The 22036-nt window shown below is 44.0% G+C and overlaps 1 protein-coding gene across 1 annotated transcript in view; it reads left to right on the top strand.

The window, feature by feature from the left end:
* Window positions 1–22036, top strand: part of LOC129857384 (zinc finger protein ZFPM2-like) — a 109958-nt gene that overhangs the window by 7537 nt on the left and 80385 nt on the right. Inside the window, exon 2 of the mRNA XM_055925590.1 lies at window positions 9684–9782. Coding sequence (XP_055781565.1) covers window positions 9684–9782 — 99 coding nt within the window. The remainder of the gene's footprint in view (window positions 1–9683; window positions 9783–22036) is intronic.

Genomic DNA, 22036 nt, shown 5'->3' with positions numbered 1-22036 from the left:
CGGAGAATACGGTCTCCCCTGTGAAGGAAGGTTTTTCCACTGAGCCACACTGTGGGACTTTGTGGTCTTAGCTTAGCCTTGTATCTGTGTAGTCACTCTGCGAAATGGGCTTGTCACAGGGACCTAAAACCTCCATTAAAAGTTGGAGCCTATAATAGGTATTAAAAAGCTGTGGGAACACAAAGAGGAGGACCAATTTTCATTAACATATGAAGCACTTATTAACTTTGATCGGAGTGCGGTGAAGTAGCAAAGCCGCTTAAAGGCGCAAAGGTCAAGAAGTTGAATGCCACCAAAGTCTTACCCGTCTGCCTTACCCTTGCAGAAAAGGCAGGGCCTCCTTCAGATAACTGGTGGGAGCACCTTGACGCCCCAGCTTGACTTGACTTGGTCGTGACTGAGACTCTTCACACAATTCATAGGGCCATGGTTGGTTGACTCTGGAACCGGTGCATTCTTCTGTTCCTGTCCTGCACCTGTTATTGATAACCTTTTATATACGTCTTTTAACCAGGAAAAGACCCTTGAGGCCAGAAACCTGTTTTGCGATGGGGACCTTTGCTGGTTCTGTATGCGTTGTGTAGTGAAGATACGCCAACACACTATACTATGTCGTCACCTTGTCTTTTAGCAGCTGCTTGGAGCACTTGAGTCTTATTAAGTCAGCTGTTGTGTCTGTTTGGCAGCATACGTGAGACATTTTTGCTGTTGCGTCGTCCAATGTTTTAACAAAGGATTAGTCTATTCTTTCCAAGAATCCCTGTCCCTTATACACATTCTTATTCAGAATGTAATTTATGTAATCTGTGTTTCTGCAAACTGTGTCAGCGTTCCACTTTGTGGACACCTTCATCTACTTGGAGAGTGTCACTCTTCAGTTCTACCCATGCCTACTCATCTACCATGAAATGATAGAGAGGCTCTTGTCTGTCAGTGACACCACACGTCATAATGGCTCTGAAACGACATACATTGGTGTGAAATGAAGTAGCCAGCTAGAATAGAACAGGGAAGCTCTGTGAGAGGAGAGCATGTGAACCAGCATTCTGATAGAGAGAGGGGTTCTACCCATGAGCACTCTGGACAAGCCACACCCCTCCACCACACACACCCCCACCTTCCACACCCCTGCAGAAACAACCTTGGAGTTTGAAGAATCTATCCTCAAACAACTTCCTGTGCACGGTCCACCTGCTAGTGAACTGAACCCAGAGGCAGGATTTATACTCTGTTGTCACTCCCAGAGCCATAATTGTGAGAAGGATGCCGTTTTATTTACCGAGTGGCATCTCTTTTACTGAAATTGTGAAATTTCACCTTGTTCTTGTACCCCTTTTTATTGTTGTGGAAATATGATTGGGAAGGGGATGGGGGATGTCTGTGAAGTTTAACACGGTGTTGGCACAAGCTGCTCTGTGTGTGTGTGTGTGTGTGTGTGTGTGTGTGTGTGTGTGTGTGTGTGTGTGTGTGTGTGTGTGTGTGTGTGTGTGTGTGGGTGTGTGGGTGTGTGGGTGTGTGTGTGTGTGTGTGTGTGTGTGTGTGGGTGGGTGGGTGGGTGGGTGGGTGTGGGTGTGGGTGTGTGTGTGTGTGTGTGTGTGTGTGTGTGTGTGTGTGTGTGTGTGTGTGTGTGTGTGTGTGTGTGAGATTCACCTATTTACTGATGACGAAAAGCAGCTTTAATGTACATAGATTTTTATTGATTACATGTGATTCTGATGGTAGTCAAGTGCATACAGTGACCATATAACTTAAATGTAATTGCATTTCTAAGAATGAGACAATTGTATTTATCTTCCAATCACCGTTAATAGATCCAAATTATGGCATTACAATGCAGTCATACACAGTTTACTTCCTCACAGTTCAAGGGGACCTGAATATCTGGTAGGATACTCATTGTGGTAAATACAAAATCACATTGACCCTCGATTTGACCTTTCAATGGCTAATCTGAATCATAGTCAGTCAGAGACGTATAGCGACAAACAGAAAGTGGCAGAATTCATGTGTCACTCTTTGTGCCATTCAGAAATAATCAGGATCCCACCAACAGAGCATCTCCTCCGTTCTCAGTTTTATTTTGCCACAGCTGCCAGCCCAGTGCCTGGAATGGTAAATGTGGAATTTTAATGCACAGTTGATGCTGAGGAATATGGAAAATGCTAATTTGTGGCGCGATAAGATGAATCGAGACATCCCTTTAGCCCCATTTGACTCATTGGAGGAAATGAATCATGAATGTTTGTTAAGTATGACAATCTAACGGGGCCAGATCTACATGCTCCCAGACTGGAGAGAGAGGGAGATAAAACCCGGCGCAGACGCCCAGGAAAACTGCCAGATTCTGTAATGATGGGAATTTATTGGCAGTTAAAGAGACAGTGGCAAGGCTTATTCACTAATAACCTCCCTCCATTGGAGGGACTGCATAGTGTTGGTGGGGTGTTTGGCCCGTATCTCTGGAAGATGTATGAGGTATTCTCTGGAATGGTTCTTCTGAGAGCAGAGACAGAAGTCTTACAGCTATGCTTGACTTTGGTGGGGACAGTGTCTTTTTGAAATGGCTGATCACGAATTGATATTTCCTGTATCAACAACCTTCTTTAAACATGAATGACCTTCTGTCTTTTGCCTTTGACTCGAATTAGCTAGTTTATCTTCATTAGAAAGCGATGTGATCTTGATCGCAGTTTGGTTACCATGACAACCGAGACTAACGTAGATCTATGGTCAAACCCAACCCTAAATCCTAACCTTAACCTAACGCATCCTATGGTGGTTTAAACATACAGTAACCATTTGCTTTACTGACATCATTTCAACATCATCATTCTCTATGCTACAATAAGACTGTGTAGAGGGAGTAGCAACCTGTCTGTTGGCTGGCTGGTCAGATTAGACGGCTCTGAGCTCCTTAAAGTCGCACGCGAACCAGATTGACATTTTCAAGGGCTTCCTTGGCAAAGACAATGCTAAAAGGGAGAGAAAAAGCCAATATGACTTTGTTCCTACCTTGCTGGAGGAGTTGTTTGTGTAAATCGCCTATAAGCTTATTGACCTGGATGTGTGGCACCCGACTGTGTGTGACTGTGATTTGGCTGGAGAGGCTGTCCTTTGATGAAGCAGCGATAGGGACGCCTGATTCTAACAGCTCACTGACACATGCCCGCAAACTCTGCCCTAACATACACTGTGCCTCCCACCCTACCCCATGTTCCCCCTACCCTACCCCATGCATCCCTACCCTACCCCATGTTCCCCCTACCCTACCCCATGCATCCCTACCCTACCCCATGCCCCCCTACCCTACCCCATGCATCCCTACCCTACCCCATGCCCCCCTACCCTACTCATGTTTCCCCTACCCTACCAATGCACTCCCACCCTACCCCATGCCCCCCTACCCTACCAATGCACTCCCACCCTACCCCATGCCCCCCTACCCTACCAATGCACTCCCACCCTACCCCATGCCCCCCTACCCTACCAATGCACTCCCACCCTACCCCATGCCCCCCTACCCTACCAATGCACTCCTCCCTACCCCATTCCCCCCTACCCTACCAATGCACTCCCACCCTACCCCATGCCACCCTACCCTACCAATGCACTCCCACCCTACCCCATGCCCCCCTACCCTACCAATGCACTCCCACCCTACCCCATGCCCCCCTACCCTACCAATGCACTCCCACCCTACCCCATGCCCCCCTACCCTACCAATGCACTCCTACCCTAACCCATGCCCCCCTACCCTACCAATGCACTCCCACCCTACCCCATTCCCCCCTACCCTACCAATGCACTCCTCCCTACCCCATTCCCCCCTACCCTACCAATGCACTCCCACCCTACCCCATGCCACCCTACCCTACCAATGCACTCCCACCCTACCCCATGCCCCCCTACCCTACCAATGCACTCCCACCCTACCCCATGTCCCTCTACCCTACCCCATGCATCCCTACCCTACCCCATGCCACTTCCCTACCCCATTCTACCCTACCCTACCCTACCCTACCCTATGCTTACCTACCCTACCCCATTCTACCCATACCCTACCCTACCCCATGCTCCCTTATCCTACCCCGGTCCCTCCCCACCCTACCCCATGCCCCCTTCCCCTACTCCATACTCCCCCACCCTACCCTATGCTTACCCACCCTACCCCTTGCTACCCTATCCTACCCCGTGATCTCCTACCCTACCCCATGCCACCCTACCCCATGCCCCCAACCCTACCCCATGCTACACTACCCCATGCTCCTCTACCCTACCCCATGCCACCATACGCCGTGCCACCAACCCTACCCCATGGGCCCCTACCCCACCCCGCTTCACCTACCCTATCACATTTACCCTACCCTACCCCATGAACGTCTACCCTACCCCTACTCTACCCCATTACCCTACCCCATTCTACCCCACCCTACTCCATGCCACCTACCCTACCCCACCCCATACTACCCTACCCCATGCTACCCTAACCCATTTCTCCTAATCTACCCCATTTCTCCTAATCTACCCCATGCCACCCTACCCTACCCCATCCTACCCTACCCTACCCCATGCTACCCTACCCTACCCCATGCCACCCTCCCCTACCCCATGCCACCCTACCCTACCTCATCACCCTACCCTACCCTACCCCATGCTACCCTACCCCATGTCACCCTACCCTACCCCATGCTACCCTACCCAATTCTACCCTACCCTACCCCATTCTACCCTACCCCATGTCACCCTACCCTACCCCATGCTACCCTACCCAATTCTACCCTACCCTACCCCATGCTACCCTACCCCATGTCACCCTACCCTACCCCATGCTACCCTACCCAATGCTACCCTACTCTACCCCATCCTACCCTACCCCATGCACCCTCCCCTACCCCATGCTACCCTACCCAACCCCTTACTCTTCCCTCCACCTTTCTCCATCCTCACTCTCAGAAACATTATTTTTCTCATTCACTCCTAAATGTCTTCATTTGATTAAACAAGGAAAGAGATTTAGCCAACGGTAGATTATTGTGACATAGACTATAATGTAGATAATTGACAATCTGTATCCTTTGATAACACCGCAAGAAACAAGTGATATCAAACACAGCCCCCTCTGAATGAAACGGAATGCTTTAATAGTCTGTTCGTATGGCAAAAAGGTTTTGAGATAGCTCATGCACATTGAAATCATGAAGAGGCTGTATGTATCCCTGTATCTTTATCATATTGTATCCTACATACTGCTACAACATGTTCCTCCTTGCTGGCTTCCCGTGTGACATTCGCTAGAGAGGAAACTTCATCAAGCCCATCGCTTGCCTGTGACATTGTTCATCTCTGTGAGGTTGCCTGGGCGATTGTGTTTAAAATGCATTGCAAACGGTGGTTAGATAGAATGCAGCAGGAAATCCGTAATCACTGCTTAATTAAGGAATCATCTTGTAGCTTCATTTCCTGAGCTGTAATTAAACACTTCCAATACGTTTCGTTGCAGGGCTTAACATGTTCGCCTGAGATCAAGGTACTGCCTTTAATGTTATCTCACCCGGCTTCTTTAAACTCGCTCCACTGAAAGGAACTGTTGATATTCGCCCTTTGTTATCCTCGTCATAACGCCTAGTGATCCCCAGTATGCTAAAGAGCGTCTCCAGCTAACTGTACTCCAGGCCCCCAACAGTAAATAGCGAGGCGGATTCAGTGAGTGGGCTCACTGATAATACCTACTGGGAGGAAGGAAAGGGGGAGAATTTCGCCATCCCAAGCAGACACTTGCATGAGCTGAACTGGGTCACGGTGACCTCATGTTACTGTTAGTAGGACAGTGCTGCAGACTTCCTTCGCTTGACGTTTTTCTCTCTCTCTCACAGAGAGGCAGGAAGCTGCTATCCTTTTGGCAGTGTTTGCTGCCTTCTTTGAAGTGAGCCATGTGTGTAGAAAGCCAAACAAGCGTAGTGAGTGTTGGTTGATCTGAAGATGAACCCAGGATGGACACAACGTTAAGGCCTTATTCTGGACTGTATAGACGTGTCCGATATGGCACTCTATTTACCATATAGTACACTGCTTTTAGCCAGAGCCAGTAGTAGTTATAATCCTAGTACCTTTACTTCTGAAGGGTCTGACTAAATCCATCCCTCTGCTTCCTTCTTCAATGAAGTCTTATAATAACCCATCAACGCCCTTGGACGTACTCTGTAGGTTTAACACATCAAAGCAACGGAAAAGATGATGTGACCAGATAGAACTAAGTATCCCCTCCACTAAGGACAAGCCTACCACCAGCAGTAGAGCTCAGAGACTGAAGTCAGGGCTGGAGACATAAACATTTTTATATTCTAATAATTTAGCAGACGCTCTTATCCAACAGTCCCCCCTCCACAGTGCTAGTGTTTTTTGGATTTAGGGGTTTGTTATAGAACGACTTAATTGTCTGTGTCTGTATAGTGGACTTGGACATGCAAAACAGAAGAGGTTTTCAAGGAAAATCTAGGAACGTGGTAAGCCGTATTCCCATCACGGTGGTTGCTGTGGCTGTGTAGGCTGTAAAGTACTCTGTTTTACAAGGTATTTAAGCACTTTACTTCCCAGGTTAGAGATAGATAGCCAAATATCCCTGGGTATGTCCTCTCCCTTTCTCCACCCCCCCCCCTCTCTCTCTCCCCTTTCTATCTTTCTCTCTCTCTCTCTCTCTCTGTCTCTCTCCCCGTCTAGCTCTCTCTCTCTTTCTGAGCCTCAGCCCTGAGACTGTAAATCTGCTGTTCTGCATCCTAGAACACACATTCTCCCTCCTCCACAATAGATCAAACAGTAAGAAAAAGCCACCTTCCTCTCTCTCTCCCTCCCTTTTTCTTGCTCTCCCAAAGTTCTTGCTCCTCCTTCCTTCCTGCTACACATGGGCTTCCTCCTGTATGGTAACTCATGGGAACTCTAGATAAAAGTGTTGCAGCTGCACAGCCACTGGTCCCACAGTTACACACACTTGATACTTCTTGCAATTCAATGCACTGTACTGGACATACATAGTAACAATAAGACAATGCATTCAAAGCTGCAGGGGTGACATTGCTTATTGTTAAGAACATTGTATATATAGCTAACATTACCATTTGTTTCTTGTTTTCAGCCCTAGATGTTTAACGTTAGTTACAGTACCATCAAAAAGTATTCACACTCCTTTACTTTTTCCACATTTTGTTGTATTACAACCTGAATGTAATGTTTATTAAATTGAGAGTTTTTGTCACCGGCCTACACGCAATATCCCTTAATGCTAAACTGAAATTATGTTATTAGGCATTTTGACCAATTAATTAAAAATTAAAAGCTGAAATGTCTTGAGTCAGTAAGTATTCAACCCCTTTGTTATGACAAGCCTAAATATGTTCAGGAGTACAAATGTGCTTAACAAGTCACATAATAAGTTGCATGGACTCATTCTGTGTGCAATGATAGTGTTTAACATGATTTTTGAATGACTACCTCATCTCTGTACCCCACACATACAATTATCTGTAAGGTCCCTCAGTCGAGCAATGAATTTCAACCACAGATTCAACCACAAAGACCAGGGATGTTTTCCTATGCCTCGCAAAGAAGGGCACATATTTGTAGATAGGTAAAAATAAAATAAAAAGCAGACATTGAATATCCCTTTGAGCATGGTGAAATTATTAATTACACTTTGGGTGGTGTATCAATACACCCAGTTACTACAAAGATAGAGGAGTCCTTTCTAACTCAGTTTCCGGAGAGGAAGGAAACCACTCAGGGATTTCACCATGAGGCCAATGGTGACTTTTTAAAACAGTTACAGAGTTTAAAGGCTGTGATAGGAAGGATGGATCAACAACATTATAGTTACTCCACAATACAAATATAAATAACAGTGTGAAAGAAGGAAGCCTGTACAGAATAAAAAAATATTCCAAAACATTCATCCTGTTTGCAACAAGGCACTAAAGTAAAACTGCAACAGAAATTGGTTAAGAAATTAACTTTATGTCCTGAAAACAAAGCGGAATGTTTTGGCAAATCCAACACATCACTGTTTCCACTTTTCATATTTTCATGGTGGTGGCTGCATCATGTTATGGGTATGCTTGTCATCGGTAGTGCTGAGCAATTAACCGAAATGTTGGTTATTTCTTGGTTTTTAAACAACTAATTGACCGTCATCGGTTCATTTCGTTCTGCTTTTTTATGTGAGCTCAATGCGCACATTGCGCTGCAGTTTCTCTAGAAATAAATAAGATCATAAACAAACTATGCGATGTAGTAGGGAGTTGTAGTTTCCAACAGGCCAATGTTCTACATAGTTTAGCGCAGATAACTTGATAATTAACCACAATTACCATAATCCATTGCGCTCTCACGTGTCCGGTCTGTTTATTCTACGCCTGCTATATAAGAGACAGAAGAATGTGCGATCAGGACGGATACATAGAGAGCAGTTGCTTCACAAGGTATTCTTATCTGAAAATACATGATCTAAGTGATTGATAGTTGGTATTCAGCAGTCATTAAAGTATGTCTTATGTACTTTGAAGAACCACTAAAATAGTGATTTTGTCAGACAGCATGAGCAGCAGCTCTATAGAGATGAGATGATGACTTGGAATTAAATAATAAGGTCATCAAATAAAACAAATGTAATATACACAATAACAGAACTATTTTATTCAAGTAAAGTCATTTTAATAAATGATAAGCAGTAATGGGCAGTCTCTACCATCATACGACTTGTATTAATTGTTTTATTGTGTGTTGTTACAGCATTCAACCCCTTTAATGCATAGTGCATTTAATGTAAAAAAATATATATTGAAAACGAAATCGAAAATCGTGATTGTTTTTGAATAATCAAACCGAAACCGAATCGACCTCAAAAATAACTAATCGTTCAGCACTAGTCACCTACAAAGACCAGGGAGGTTTTTAGGATAAAAATACATGGAATAGAGCTAAGCCCAGGCAAAATCCTAGAGGAAAACCTGGTTCAGTCTGCTTTCCATCAGACACTGGGAGACAAATTCACCTTTCAGCAGGACAATAACCTAAAACACAAGGCCAAATATTCACTCGAGATGCTTACCAAGAAGACCGTGAATGTTCCTGAGTGGCCTATAGTAGTTATGGTTTCGACTAAAATCGGCGTGAAAATTTATGGCAAGAATGGCAGTCTAGCAATGATCAACAACCAACTTGACAGACCTTGAATAAGGTTTTAAAGAATAATGAGCAAATATTGTACAATCCAGGTGTGCAAAGCTCTTAGAGACTTACCCAGAAAGACTCACAGCTCTAATCGCTGCCAAAGGTGATTCTAATATGTATTGACTTTGGGGTGTGAATACTTATGTTAATGAGATATTTCTGTATTTCATTATTAATACGTTTGCAAACATTTCTAAAAACATGTTTTCACTTTGTCGTTATAGGGTATTGTGTGAAAAATCATATTTAATGTGTTTTGAGTCCAGGCTGTAACACCACAAAATGTGGAATAAGTCCACGGGTATGAATACTTTCTGAAGCCACTGATAACAGTTGTTTCAACTGTATTATATGGGTGCTCCTCGATCAAACGTGGTCTGGCAACAATATGATTTAACTGTGAGTGATGTCACTCAACATGCTACTGTATGACCAACCTGTCCCATCTCCCCGTCTGTCTACAGGTGAAGAAGATGGCAGTGGAGAAGCAGGGGAGTCAGACATGGATGGGCAGAGTGAGTCCAGACACCCAGCTATAGGACCAGAGGATTGGGATGGACCAAGTAAGTTTACGTCATTTCTCTCTCTCTCTGGTGGTTGCCATCTGGTTGTCTGGCAGTTAACTGACATCCCTCAACCAGAAAGCCGTATTTCAACCAGGAAGTTACTTTTTTATGACATCTAATGACATATTTTGCCTGCTGTGAATGGAATGCACCTCGTAGGATGAGTGCTTTCAAATCTACCAGAAAGGGAAAGAGCAAGGCACAAGAGATATAAGCCACAACTCTGAAGTTGGGATAGAATGTGCTTCCTAATAACAATAGATGAAAAACTGGGAAAAGTGATGTGGTGAGCTAAATGAGTATATTATCACCATTGAATAGTAAGTTAACTTACCAGTGTTGAATGGGTGGATGAAATTGCTTTGCTCTTAATCTTATGGTATATGTGCTTGAACATAGAATGAAACCCCGAAAGAAAGCTTAGAATGAAAAAATTTACTATATTTATTTTCTCTTTGAAAATCTCATTTTACCATGCAGATTCCCCTTGCTGTTCTTCACAAGAGTTTCGAAAAAATGGTTGTATCTTGTTTTTTTGTTCATCTTAAAAGTCACTTCATCAAAGTGATGGATAATACATCGAACAAGATAGCAACACAGCAATTACTGTTGAGGGCATTACATCCACATTGCTGAACACACAAAATATGATTCCCTTCTAATGCATATGACCTTAAGAATTTATTGCAGCAGGTACATACGTTTATAAAAGTGGGATTTGGACAAGTTGTGCTGGTGCTGAAGCCCCCTGCGGTGTGTATTTTATACTGACAGTGAATCAGTGTTATCGGCCCCTATCAGATAATGCATTTATCATTAAATTTCACATTTGCATTTAAATCTGGAGAAGGAAATGAGCGTTGCTGGTTAAAGATTAGAGAGGCTGGGCCGACAGTAATAAAACATCACTGTGATCAGTCAGGAGACGGGGCTGAGGGGGTCAGCGCTCAACTATGGGGGCCACCATGACAAAAAGACAGCAGGCATCACATGACGAAGAGAAGGCCCTTTGGGCCGGGGAAAACGCTGAGCTTAAAAATACTGCTGTCTTTGAAAGGGAGATAGGATTGGAGGGGATGGGAGCTCTGACTGGCTGTAATTATACACCGATCTCTCTATGTCTCTCTCTCTCTCTCGCTCTCTGGACATCTCTCTTTCTCTCTCTCTCTTGCTCTCTCTCTCTGTCTGTCCTTAGCCCTCAGAATATTGAGAATTACAGGCTCATAACAGAACACTGACTGCTGGACAGACTGGGGTTTGGGGATGTTCAGTAGGGAGAAAATGTTTGAAGCTAAGTAAGGTCCTACCTAACTGAACTACCTGACTGAACTTGTCCAATACTAATAGAGATTTCAGTTTACCGTTGCCAAACATTTTGATACAGTGTGCCCTAATGAACATGATCCTGGATTGTCTGCCTCATACTTAGAGTTTCTTTCAAACGCTAACTCCAGAAACATGACTTCAGATGAGATAGCACTATTGTCTCACTGACCACTCCTACATACAGGCATGTATCGATCTACCTGGTCAAAGCCCCAAGGACCCATACTCATATATGTTAGTATATCATCATTACTACACAATCTACATAATGAATATCATTTTGTTAGGATAAGGTGCACTCCCTCTCAGTTCCAGGTAGTCTCATTAGTATTTATTAAGATCCTTTACGTTCTACTAGTCCATGAGAGAGACATCGTTTCAGAGCCGGATGTGGCTGGCACTCCTTCTGTTGTCTTTGTGGGCAGTGGGCAAGAAATGAATCTTTGAGCATAATAATGCCATTCACTATCCCATCCCGCCTGCCATGAAAGGTCATTTCCCTTTTTAATTTTTCCCATTGTGTTGGAAAAGTCAGATGGGCATGTTATAATTTGAATAAAGAGGGAAATCAGACAATCAGATACGAACATTTTGAAATTACATGGCTTCCTGTTCAAAGCGATTAAAAGCAAATGTATTTAGTTTGAGACTGTCTACGCTGTAATCTCTTTGTAAATGTTCAGATAGTGGTAGCATTCAAACTCTCTTTGTTATTTCTTGGCTTAAGTTTAAGCAGGTGCGATAAAGATCAGCACCGGATCATTTTTAATCACTCAGTGTGTGTATCTGAATAGGATGTATAATGGCTGTTACATAAAGAAAGGGGGCATTCTTTTTTTATTGGGTGGCTCTGAACATCCTCACCTGTCTTTGGTGTTCCTATTCTACCACCCCTGGACATTTTCCTCTGACGATAAAGTGACAAAAGCAGCTAACAGTACATTCTCTAATTGATCTTTTCATCTTTATGTGCCATGTAAGGATGAACACATATCGAGTGTTGTAATATAGTGGTTAAGAAGACTCTTTTATCCAAAGTTACTTACAGAACAGTTGACACGGACAGTGACAGGTTTATCTGGCCCATGTAGGAATGGAACCCACAACATTGATGTTTCCAGCACCATGCTAACCCACAGCCATTGGAACTACTAGTTTCCCAGTGTTCCTTTCTGTATAGTATGACAGTAGAACCATGTGACTCATTCATCTGATGGGTGTGCTGCCGCCTCTCATAGAACAGAGAACACCCAGGGAGTTCTCAATATAACCATGTCCTCCCTGAAGCAATCAGCACAGAGATCTGCTGTTTCATGTTCATTTAGCGTCATGGATATTTGAAATCCATGTTCTATAACGGGAGATAAACCTGACTGTGAAGTACTGCTATTCTTCACTCATTTCCATGGACTAGTTTGTCTCCGATACAGATCTGTCGCTGTTCCTCAAGGCTAAATGAGAGTGGTGGGTTTTAGCTAGCGTTAGCTTCTAATGAACTTCTGCACATTCTAATCTACTGGTCTGCTCTTATGAGCCACACCCCCGTGAAAAGACATGGAAACTCAGTTAGCTTCAGAGGAGGCTCTCTCTCATTGCTTCTCGTGTGGTTTTGTCTCGATACTGTACAGAGTAAAACATTCTCCCTACGTTTGTAGGAATGCAGTTGTTAGCTTAGGCTTACATGGCTGATTAAGCAGACACTGTGATGTATATCTGTAAACATAATGTAATCTTCCATCTCGGTGTTAGCATGATACCATGTCATTTTACTGTTCAAATAAACTAAACAACACGCTGCCTCTATTTGTACTAAGTAAGATACATCTGACAAACAGTCTTACTTGAAGATAACGAGTCCAAGATTGCACCAGCAGCTGGGTGAGACGGTTTGTGAAGGAAATGGGGGCAGGGAAGGAGAAGGGAGGAGAGCACTAAACACAAGCAAGTGAGCAGAAGTGATGATCACCTTGCCCATAATTATTTCTGCTTGACTGGTCCTGAACGGGCACAGCCCTGTCCAGTTACCCTTCTCTCTGTGCCAGCTGGGCATGAGCCACGGTCGGACAGGTTGGGGTGAGCTGAAGGAGTGGCCCTCCGAGACGATGTCCGACGGTCAGACAGGAACAGACCCCTCCCCTATCCACCCACCCCCTTCATCTCCCGCCGGCCTACACCCCCTTCATCAAGTCATCAAAAGCTGCACGACAAAACATGTCTGTCCTCAGATGAAGACTACGGTAGTCTCACAGTTTTTACTCCAGCCCACCTTTGAGTGTGTGCCGATGGCGATGTTCCCGCCTACTGGTCCACATGAAAACAATAACGTTTCAGGTTTTATGCACATATGTCACGCGAGGAGAATTTGTAGAGCAGATGGCCACGATACCGTGGCAGGTGCCTCGGCAAATGTTTGCCATCGCTGTGCTGCTATTTATATCATTGTGAAACACAGAGTCACAAATATTTGAGGACGGAGGAACGGACACAGGGACCGTTGGCCCTCTTTGTTGTGAGTCATAATGACCACCAAAATAAACAGATTAGGGTTTACAGATGTAGGGTCTTATTGTGAGACAGTTTGCTACAGCAGGGAAATAATCCAGCAGCAACATGGAATGTGAATTATTATATGGATTATAATTAATGGACATTTTTGCAGGGGTTGATAATTTTTTTGTTATTTAAAATCAAGTATGACATATTAAAGTGGAAATTTCAAACTTTAGAAGCCTTTTTATACCTCGAATAGACTACACGTTTGTATTTCCTGCTGTGCATCAAATTAAGATCCTACATTGGTATACTCCAGACGATAATGACCTGAATGTGTCAGGGCAAACTTTTTTGCCGATACAGTATAATACAGCAGATGCAGTGTAGTAAGTTTGTTGTCCAAATGGGATATAAAAAAAGCTATGAATTCCCCCAGTGCACCTTCATGTTTGTGGCTACATAATTATAGCACACTATGAGGTAACTGTGAGACAACCCCAGTCCGCAGGCTTGGGCAGCACACTTCCTATACAGACCCTTGTCATCACACCTCTAGAAGACTCCATCCTGAACACACACACACACTGTTAATGAGAGTTCTTCTGGCACCTGACAAGTTCTGCACGGCAACAGTGCATTTTTTATTCTGACTCTGAAGTCCATTAATTGAGGATGTGGTAAGGAAGGAGGGAGGAAGGGGTGCTGGAATGAGAGAAAGAGACAAACTCAGTGCACAGATTCAGATTAGGGCTGCAGAAGATGAGGGTGTAAAAGGGATTTAATGCTAGGATGGATTAGAGAAATCCTTGTAACAATGTTAAATAATTATAGTTCCAGTCGAGATCAAAGCACCATTGATTGAACCCCTCAAGCCTTCAGCACACAGAGTCTTGGAAAGCAGAGATTGGTAAACTAGTGCTCAGACCACTCAGACTGCTCCGGTTAAATTGGATTGGAAATATTAGGATGTAGATGAATCCTTCAGGAGTTTGCAGAAATGTAGCTCGCAAGAGCCATTTGAATAGTTTGATACAGATGTAGGATCTTAATTTGAGCCAGTTTGCTACAGCGGGACAATAATTCTGCAGCAACAGGAAATGTGAATTATTATGTGGATTATAATTAATGGACATTTTTGTAGTAGTTTATACATTTTTCGTAAAGGAAAATCAGGTCTGAAATTTCAAAATGGAAATTACAAACTTCAGAAGCCTTTTTAAACCTTAAATTCATTACAAGTTTTATATTTCCTAGGCTTTTCACTGACATTTTCAACCTCTCCCTGTCCGAGTCTGTAATACCAACATGTTTCAAGCAGACCACCATAGTGACTGTGCCCAAGAACGCCAAGGTAACCTGCCTAAATGACTACCGACCCGTAGCACTCACATCTGTAGCCATGAAGTGATTTGAAAGGCTGGTCATGGCTCACATCAACACCATTATCCCAGAAACCCTAGACCCACTCCAATATGCATACCGCCCCAACAGATCCACAGATGATGCCATCTCTATTGCACTCCACACTGCCCTTTCCCACCAGCACAAAAGGAACACCTATGTGAGAATGCTATTCATTGACTAAAACTCAGCGTTCAACACCATAGTGCCCTCAAAGCTCATCAATAAGCTAAGGACCCTGGGACTAAACACCTCCCTCTGAAACTGGATCCTGGACATCCTGATGGGCTGCCCCCAGGTGGTAAGGGTAGGTAACAACACATCCGCCACACTGATCCTCAACACAGGGGCCCCTCAGGGGTGCGTGCTCAGTCCCCTCCTGTACTCCCTATTCACTCACTGTATTCACCTATTCACTCATGACTGCACGGCCAGGCACGACTCCACAACACCATCATTAAGTTTGCCGATGACACAACAGTGGTAGGCCTGAACACCGACAACAACGACACAGCCTATAGGGAGGAGGTCAGAGACCTGGCTGTGTGGTGCCAGGACAGCAACCCCTCCCTCAACATGATCAAGACAAAGGAGATGATTGTGGACTACAGGAAAAAGAGGAGAGAGAACGCCCCCATTCTCATCGACGGGGCTGCAGTGGAGCAGGTTGAGAGCTTCAAGTTCCTTGGTGTCCACATCACCAACAAACTAACCAAGCACACCAAGACAGTCGTGAAGAGGGCACAACAAAACCTATTCCCCTCAGGAGACTGAAAAGATTTGGCATGGGTCCTCATATCCTAAAAAGGTTCTACAGCTGCACCATCGAGAGCATCCTGACTGGTTGCAGCACTTCCTGGTATGGAAACTGCTCTGCCTCCAACCGCAATGCACTACAGAGGGTAGTGCAAACGGCCCACTACATCACTGGGGCCAAGCTCCCTGCTATCCAGGACCTCTATACCAGGCGGTGTCAGAGGAAGTCCCTAAAAATCGTCAGAGACTCCAGCCACCCTAGTCATAGATTGTTCTCTCTACTACGACACGGCAAGCGGTACGGGATCACCAAGTCTAGGTCCAAGAGGCTCCTAAACAGCTTCTACTCCCAAGCCATAAGACTCCTGAACACCTAATCAAATGGCTACTCAGACTATTTGCTGCACCCCCCCCCCCCCGTTACACCACTGCTACTCTCTGTTGATATCATCTATGCATAGTCACTTTAATAACTCTACCCACATGTACATATTACCTCAACTAACTGGTGCCCCCGCACATTGACTCTGTACCGGTACACTCCTGTATCTCGCTATTGTTATTTTACTGCTGCTCTCTTTAATTACTTGTTACTTTTATTTCTTATTATTTTCTGTATATATATATATTTTTTTTTTTACTGCATTGTTGGTTAGGGTTTATAAGTAAGCATTTCACTGTAAGGTCTACACCTGTTGTATTCGGCGCATGTGACAAATACAATTTGATTTGATATTTCAGCAAAGTAGAAAACTGAGGAGACTCGCTCAAGTTGTTTATACATTTTTTCCTCAAATCAACAGATTTGGACGTGCATCATAGCGATTCTCTCTCAAAAGGATGTTTTATCTTTCCCAGTGGTTTTATCAAAGCTTTTTATCAAGTATTGGAAAAATAATGATGAGATTTCAGATGAAACTATGAACAACAGCTAAGAACTTTGGGAATGAAAACATGGAAACTAAACTGCAATCTCAGCACTCATTTTCTCAACAGGGTTTTTCTGAAATTGTGGGCCATCCCTGGCCCAGAGCAAGCCATGAATGTGTGGTGAACGTCTAACCTGGTACTCCACACTGCAAAATAGAAACTTGCTATGCTCTCTCTACTTCACATTATATTCACTTCCTCACACAGACACATAAATGTATAGCCTACACACACACACACACACACACACACACACACACACACACACACACACACACACACACACACACACACACACACACACACACACACACACACACACACACACACACACACACACACACACACACACACACATACACACACACACACACACACACACCATGAAAATAATGTTTGATTGTGTTGATTAAATATTCAACAAGAGATTAGAGAAATCACTTCACTCAAATGCTGCAGTTCTTTCATGCAACTGTACTCACTGATCTGATATACTGTACTAAGAGGCTTTATGGCAAAACTTCATGGTTGTTAGTTATATCATCTAAAATAGGACTGAATTAAATCGCTGTTATTATCATTCTAAGTATTCTGAGTAAAGGTTTGCGTAGGTACAGTATGTTGGCTGCAACCGTGTCCTTAAAATAGTCAATAGATATAGATTCTATTGATTGTCACATTTTTCAAGAGAATCACTTTATCATTGGAAGATCACATCTTCATTTGCAGTGTTTCTTTTTTCATGACAGAATTCAATGAGAATGAAAGCTGTTGGTAAATAGGAAGCTGAACACAGTAGCTGGCAGTGATTCTGCCCTGGGGGACTTGGTTCTCAATGCTGCCTTCTTTCTTTAACACTGAATATGTTTGTTCTGCAATGCTTACACCCTCTGAGGCTGGATAGATGAGAAATATAGCAGCCTTCTACTTATTTGGAGAGGTATCACTTAATCGGGTGAATATGTGATGTGTGTATTTAAAATGTACATGGAGATGTTTCGTGCAAGTTATTTGAGAGGATGTTATACTGTGAGTAACTCAACTGAAACTTACAGGAAGTTGAATTTTTTTGAGTCCCTCTTCATTCCATAGGATTTCATTTTGCTGTAAATATATAAACTATATCTGTGTTTCTTTCTCAGTGCTGCTCCTCCATGATTCATTGAGAGTTCAACAGAATCTTACTGAGTAGCTGCACTGGGTCATATTTTATGTACATGTATTTGCGCTATTTATGGTAACTTTTTGAACTTTTTGTTTCAATTCAGTTTGAAAACTGAGCACCTCAAGTCATCAATGCATATGGTTTAGCTGTGGGAATGTAAATCTTAAGCTTCACCCTCTCTCTCTCCCCCTCTCTCTCCCCCCCTCTCTCTCCCTCTTTCTCGCTCTCACGCTCTCTTTCTCTCTCTCTCTCTCTCTCTCTCTCTCTCTCTCTCTCTCTCTCTCTCTCTCTCTCTCTCTCTCACACACACACACACACACACACACACACACACACACACACACACACACACACACACACACACACACACACACACACACACACACACACACACACACACACACACACACACACACACACACAGTCTCTCCTCCTTGTGAAAGGTATTGATATCAGAGCAGTGGCCCCTGCCTCTCAGACAGTGTGTGTGGTGATGAACAGCTGTGTCCGGCTTGGCCCCCTGGTCACGCCAATTCCAGCTGGGTTTTGTGTGAAGTTGGAGGGGCGGGCACTGGTTGTCAGCTGAATTAAAATACCAAATAATAGTAATAATAATGATAATAAAAAGTTAATAAAAAACCGCATGTTCCTTCCTGATTGTGAGTGTTGTGGTATTCAATTATGCAATTTTCATTGGCATATTAATCATCTTTTCAACAAACAAGCCGGCGTTAATTAAAGCAAAGCATGGATAAAGACGTGTTGCCGGATCATCACTCCGTTTATCACCGTGCACAGACCCACAGTTAAGTCAATTCCGGCTGTGAGATGAATTTCAATGTTCTCCTCGCTCTTTCCTGTGTGTGAGTGTGTGTGTGTGTGTGTGTGTGTGTGTGTGTGTGTGTGTGTGTGTGTGTGTGTGTGTGTGTGTGTGTGTGTGTGTGTGTGTGTGTGTGTGTGTGTGTGTGTGTGTGTGTGTGTGTGTGTGTGTGTGTGTGTGTGTGTGTGTGTGTGTGTGTGTATAGTTGTGTATGTATTATGGTCAGTGTGTGTGTGCGTGCGAGCGCTTGCGTGCGTGCGTGTGTGTGTGGTTTCTCACTTGTTTGTGCCATTGTCTGGAGGGAGGGCCAGTAACACTGAGAGTGGGAGACACTTAGAGTGGGAGAGGCTGAATATGTAAGTTGTGACTCATTTAAATCAGACTAAATAGTAGAAAGTTGTCTTGGTTACCTATTTATTGGAAAGAATGGAAACAAATTACAGTCTACAGCTTTAACCTCACTACCTCCGTATTACAGTTATGATTATACTGCATTATACTGTTGAAAAAACATCATAGTTATTTGTAATTATTGACACAGCAATATGTCATTTCTGTGTTGGTTCTTAGCTTGGCTCATTGGAAGGAGAATGGAGATGACTGAGAATCTGTGGAGAGATATACTTGTCCTAATCACAGCTCACTGATCAGCTGCCATTCATTAACAGGCACAACGCCTCTCCCCTATTTGACCTAGATAGTTTGTGTGTATGCATCGATATGTAGGCTACGTGGGCCTTTTTAAAAATGTATGTAGTTCTGTCCTTGAGCTGTTCTTGTGTAATGATGTTCTGTATTATGTCATTCTGTATTATGTTTCATGTTTTGTGTGGACCCCAGGAAGAGTAGCTGCTGCTTTTGCAACAGCTAATGGGGATCCTAATAAAATAACAAATACCAAATTGACAACCCAGAGAAACCCTGGTGATGTGATGTGAGCAGCCAGAGCCATGAAAACACTTGAGTCAGTCAGTGGGCCACAAGAAAAGAGCTCCATCAGCCAGCCATCTGACTGTAGACATGTTGCTTGTCCCCGTCCCCGGCTCCTCCATTGTGGAGCAACTTTATCAGTGCCAGCCGCTCACCCACTTGCTAAACTGGAGGGCCAGCCGCCTCTTAACTTAAACATAAGATCTTTGTGGTTTGAAGCACTCGGCTGCACCGCGCACAATGAGAATCTGAAAGGCAAACAAGACTCTAGTGTCGGCGTTGCCCATCACAAAATCATCACACCACACCACCACCGCATGGAAAAGGAGAAATCGTCTGTTTCTGCTGCGTTAGCTCGATACTAAATGCACTCAAACAGACTGCTGCACTGGAGCGAGATTCCCTCTCAAGGAAGCAAAAAGGAGAGATGGACGGAGAGAGAGAGAAAGCGGGTGGAGAGAGAGAGAGAGAGAGAGAGAGAGAGAGAGAGAGAGAGAGAGAGAGAGAGAGAGAGAGAGAGAGAGAGAGAGAGAGAGAGAGAGTGGAGGAGAGAGAGAGAGAGTGGAAGAGAGAGAAGTCAAAAACCTCCACATAACAATGCCGGAGAAAAATCAGAACATTTTCTGCCGAAAGATGGGCCATTTCCAAATCCTCGTGCCCTATCAGACAAATTAAAGTAAATCAAGCATGAAATGAAGCAGAAGAGCCCGGAGATAAGGCTCCTTTAAGTCGTTTACAGATTAGGATAGAGAGAGAGGTGCATCTGGTCTCTGGCAGTGAAGGAGGCTAGTTTCTCATTTCACAATAGCAGTCTGTGTATAGGATTACTCTCCCCTGTCACTGACATGGGAAGCAGTGGGGGAAAAGCCATCCACAAAATGTTGCTAAATATGTCCCTAATGTCTCCAACGTACCGAACTTCACTTGTCTCCCATCTGAACGGGGGTGATATGTTATGTTATAGCATGTCATGGAAGTGAGTAGTAATCCGATTGTGATTATTTTTTGTCAATTAGATGTGTTGTTATTTGGGGTGCCTTCTATTCTCAATAGTCTTTCCAGCACCACGTGACTTAAAATGTACATGTGATTCAGGATTGGCTAGAGCAGATCACATGACTGTGGCAGTCACTTCCTCTGTCCACTGAGCATGTCTGAAGTCAGGTTGGAGAGAATTCGACAGACTTCAATCACGATACTGTATGTTCAAAAGGTGCATATGTGCAGTATGTATTTATTTCACTTTAAATTGATCAAACTGCACTATTACTGTAATTAAAAGATGCAGTTACTGTTACTGTGTATAATTGCCTCGCAAAATCAGATTTATATTCTAATAGTTTTTGTATTTCTTGTTAAAGGCTGTGTATTGAATTATTTTGATTAATTATCTGATTATTTATTATTTTACTTTCTGCTCCATACGTCCTTCTGCCAGGAGTCATTTTATGGTAATAGATCCTACAGTACAGTACAGTACAGTATGTCTGATGTAAATCATTTAGAAAGGATTCTAATCAGAAAGCCAGTCGGGTGATTTTAAACCCTGTGATACCCACTCACCTTAACCATCACTTCAACTCAGTGATGCCGTGCTCTACCCGCTGAGCTACAAATCAAATCAAAGCAAATCAAATGTATTTATATAGCCCTTCGTACATCAGCTGATATCTCAAAGTGCTGTACAGCAACCCAGCCTAAAACCCCAAACAGCAAGCAATGCAGGTGTAGAAGCACGGAGGAGGACCATCTCTAGACTATATAGACCTCATGTACTATACATCACCTATACTCCCATTTCCCCTGAAAACACACACACACACACACACACACACACACACACACACACACACACACACACACACACACACACACACACACACACACACACACACACACCGACAGGCAGGCAGGCAGGCAGGCAGACAGACAGACAGACAGACAGGCAGGCAGGCAGACAGGCAGGCAGGCAGACAGACAGACAGACAGACAGGCAGGCAGGCAGGCAGACAGGCAGGCAGGCAGGCAGACAGGCAGACAGGCAGGCAGACAGACAGACAGACAGACAGACAGACAGACAGACAGACAGTAGGTGCATGGCTCTTTGATGCCGCCCGTAGTGGGCTTGGTGGATTTTGTTTCACTCGTCACACGTATCCTTTCTGGCGGTGATGAGCGGTGGGCTTGGCTGCTATACCCAGTCTGCTCTGAGAGAGACAGGGAGCTGGCCTCATCAGCGGGTAGTTGCTCTCTAAAACCGCCACCTTGACCTTCCCAGCCCAAGTCTTAGGTTTATCCTCTTTATCACACTATCTCCAGGCATTTAAAAATACTCCTGAAACTGGATGATTTAACCCGCTTTTACGCTGTTCACATCAAAACTGGATGAAAAAAAAGCTTAATCCATCTTATCTGTTGACTGTCAAACTG

This window comes from Salvelinus fontinalis, chromosome 6 (assembly GCF_029448725.1).
Source record: "Salvelinus fontinalis isolate EN_2023a chromosome 6, ASM2944872v1, whole genome shotgun sequence".
NCBI lineage: Eukaryota > Metazoa > Chordata > Actinopteri > Salmoniformes > Salmonidae > Salvelinus > Salvelinus fontinalis.
This window is presented reverse-complemented; position numbering and strand designations above follow the sequence as displayed.